Source organism: Gobio gobio (genome assembly GCF_949357685.1).
Source record: "Gobio gobio genome assembly, chromosome: 1".
In the NCBI taxonomy this organism is placed as follows: Eukaryota; Metazoa; Chordata; class Actinopteri; order Cypriniformes; family Gobionidae; genus Gobio; species Gobio gobio.
In genome coordinates, this window is record NC_137097.1 from 23857314 (window position 1) to 23860288 (window position 2975).

The window sequence follows — 2975 nt, forward strand, 5'->3', positions numbered from 1 at the left end:
TATTTCTGCCATTTTTTCCATCATCAAACATGTTGGGGATAACTACTATTGCTACTCTGTTGTGGAAGTCACAAATATTTTTTCAACTTGTGCAGAAGGTGCAATTGAGGGGAAAATCACACATTTGCGGCAAACGCATCGCTCACTTTGGGTAATTCCTTGGCATAAATGGATATGACGTTTTTGTAAGCGTTCCCAGGAATGCAGACCAAGTCCATAGGAAACAATGATTTTATCCACATCTGAAAAACAAATATTTCAGGGAAGAAGAAATGGCTTGTAGTAGACTGACAGTAAGAATACTTTACTGATATAAATCTTTCCACATGCGCCAATGGAGAGATATTGAGTACAAAAGTCCCGATGTGTGAATATAAAACCAACTTTACCAAAGTCATTAAACACAGGTTGAATATCCAGCAAACTATTTTAAAAGATTAATAATAAGAAACAAAATGGGCATGTCATATTAAGTTTAACAGTATGAAAATAAACCATGGTTTTACTATAGTAACCATGTTTTTTTTTTTGGCGTATTGATTACCATTTGAATAACCACAGTTTTAATACAAATACCATGGTTAAACTGGTTAAAAAACATGGAAGTGTAGCAAAAAGTTTGTGGTTACTATATTAACCATGTGTTTTTTTGTTTTATTTTATTTGTAGTAAAATCATGGCTAATTTTTGTAAGGGTCGAGATGTGTTACTCTGTTCCAGGCGCATGAGTATTGAGTTATTTACAACTTCAGAATACCTCAAAACAAGCGATTTGACAAATAAACAGAAATACAAATTAAATATACATAAAGGACATCAACATAAGCAACTAATCATAAACAAGCTAATGTATGCAGCACTGCATGTCTAAAGACACGATAATCTCCTTTCAATGGCCATAATAAACTAATGCACATTATAACAACGAAATATAATAAAGCATATCACACACACGATACTTTAAATTGACACACAACACCCGTGAAATGAACAAAACGATATGTTGTATGAAGCTGTAAAGTTTATCATCTGTGAAAGCAGCGATCGAGGCTCCACTGCGCGGCGTGACATCACAGGGCTCATGATGTCACAGTGCTTGCATTCCGAGCTACATTCCAGCGAACATTCCGGCGAACATTCCGAGCTGCGCCAGTATAAAAGTCAGCAGCAGCAGCGAAGACTTTCACACAATCAGCAGCAGCAGCGTTCACCCAGAATAAGTTACTTGATATCATAATATAAAGCACAAGTCTCTTCATTTACCTAATTTAGCTCAATTAAAATGGCTATCCCACTTGGATCCATATTGGTGTCGGATTGGCACCGCTGTGCAGACAGCAGAGAGTTTTTCAGCAAAATACTGCACAAGAAAACACGGCGAAAGTTTGGGCTCTTGGAGGCGCCGATGATGCCTCCTCATATGAATGTGGACATCGTTCGCTACAAGGTTCTTATCTCGGGTAAGACTGGAGTCGGGAAGAGTGCTCTTGCTGCCCGTCTCGCTGGCCTCGATCTCCCCAAAATGCATAATGAGACCACAGGCATAGAGACAACAGCGGTCTTCTGGCCTGTGAGACTAAAGGACAGTGGCCGTGTGCTGTTTTTCCGCTTTGAGCTTTGGGACTGTGGGGAAAGTGCCATGCGAAGATTTGACCACATGTTACCGTCATGTAAGGAACAGGTGGATGCCATCCTTTTCCTGTTCTCCTTCACTGATCGTGGCTCCTTTGATGATCTTTCAAATCAGATATCACGGATCACAGAATCTTCAGATCCAATGGTTAAATTGGTGGTTGGCACCAAATTTGACTTATTTATGCACACAGACGTGACAGAGAGTGACATAACACATTTTCAAGAGGTGTGGGGTCTTCCGGTCTTCCGAGTGGGAGGTGATGTGAGTGCGGGGCTTGGTGAAGTAGCGCCTCTCCTAAATGCCCTTGCAGAACATCTGTGGCACCAGGACTGTATGGCTGCTTCATCTGTCTCCATCTCCCCACAGGCTGCTCTCAGAGAAACGGGCTCAGAGATCATTGTATAGCTTGTGTGTATTGTAGATCAATTTCACATGTGTTGGTCAGTATAAGGCAAAATGTTTGGATGGACTATGCTGCTATCGAAATACTATACATAACAGAGAAATAAATACATTTTATTGCATAGGATGAAAGTTGCCAGAAAATATGACTATATGCGCTATGAGCACTCCCCCTGAGCGTGTATTCAGCTCTGCAAGCAACATTTTCACTCCGTTAAGATCCTTGCAGAAACCAGACAAAGTGAACATGTTGGTTTTCCTGTCACGAAACATGAAAACTCTCGTGCGGTTAACCGACAAACCGCTAGATTAGTTGCTTCTTCACCGCGGTAAGAAAAATTCCCATACCGTCACAGCCCTTGGCGAAATTACATTTCTTAAATAACCTAAACCAGGGTCGACAACCTATACACCACACGGAAGAGTACAAAAATAGAAGTAGAAACTTAACAGATTATAATGATGTATATAATACTTGCCTGTATGAAAAAGTATTTTGAGTCTATTTTGCACTGATAAGAAAAAAGTGCCATGCCAGACCTCTAGGGGTTAATGCTTTACATGTGTAAATGGTTTTGATGGCTGTTGTGTTGTGCTATTGGTTAATTTTTGTATTTTTTTCCTTAGACCTGATGCAGTTGAAAGAGGAGTGTGAAGTACTAAAGGAAATGGAAGAAAAAGATCAATATGAGAATGATCATGATTTCATAACTGAAGAAAAATATTTTAGTTGCTCACAGACTGAAAAGACTTCAAAAAAGAGCAGAGAAAAAGCTGAAAAGAAAGAAACTATGAGTTATTTTACCCGCTTTCAGGGCAGAAAGAGTTTCAATCAACAAGGAAATCTTACAGACCACATAAGAACGCACACTGGAGAGAAACCCTACACGTGCCCTCATTGTGAAAAGAGTTTCAAACATAATGGAAAATTTCAAGA

At 39.6% G+C, this 2975-nt stretch overlaps 1 protein-coding gene across 1 annotated transcript; it reads left to right on the top strand.

Annotated features, from left to right (window-relative positions):
* Positions 1 to 1282: 1282 nt before the first annotated feature.
* On the top strand, positions 1283 to 2041 carry LOC307128779 (ciliogenesis and planar polarity effector 2-like; the record flags this gene model as incomplete). The annotated part of the gene is made up of 1 exon (XM_079820722.1): positions 1283 to 2041. The coding sequence occupies one exon, from the start codon at positions 1283 to 1285 to the stop codon at positions 2039 to 2041; it is 759 nt and encodes a 252-aa protein (XP_079676848.1).
* Between the last annotated feature and the right edge of the window lie 934 nt (positions 2042 to 2975).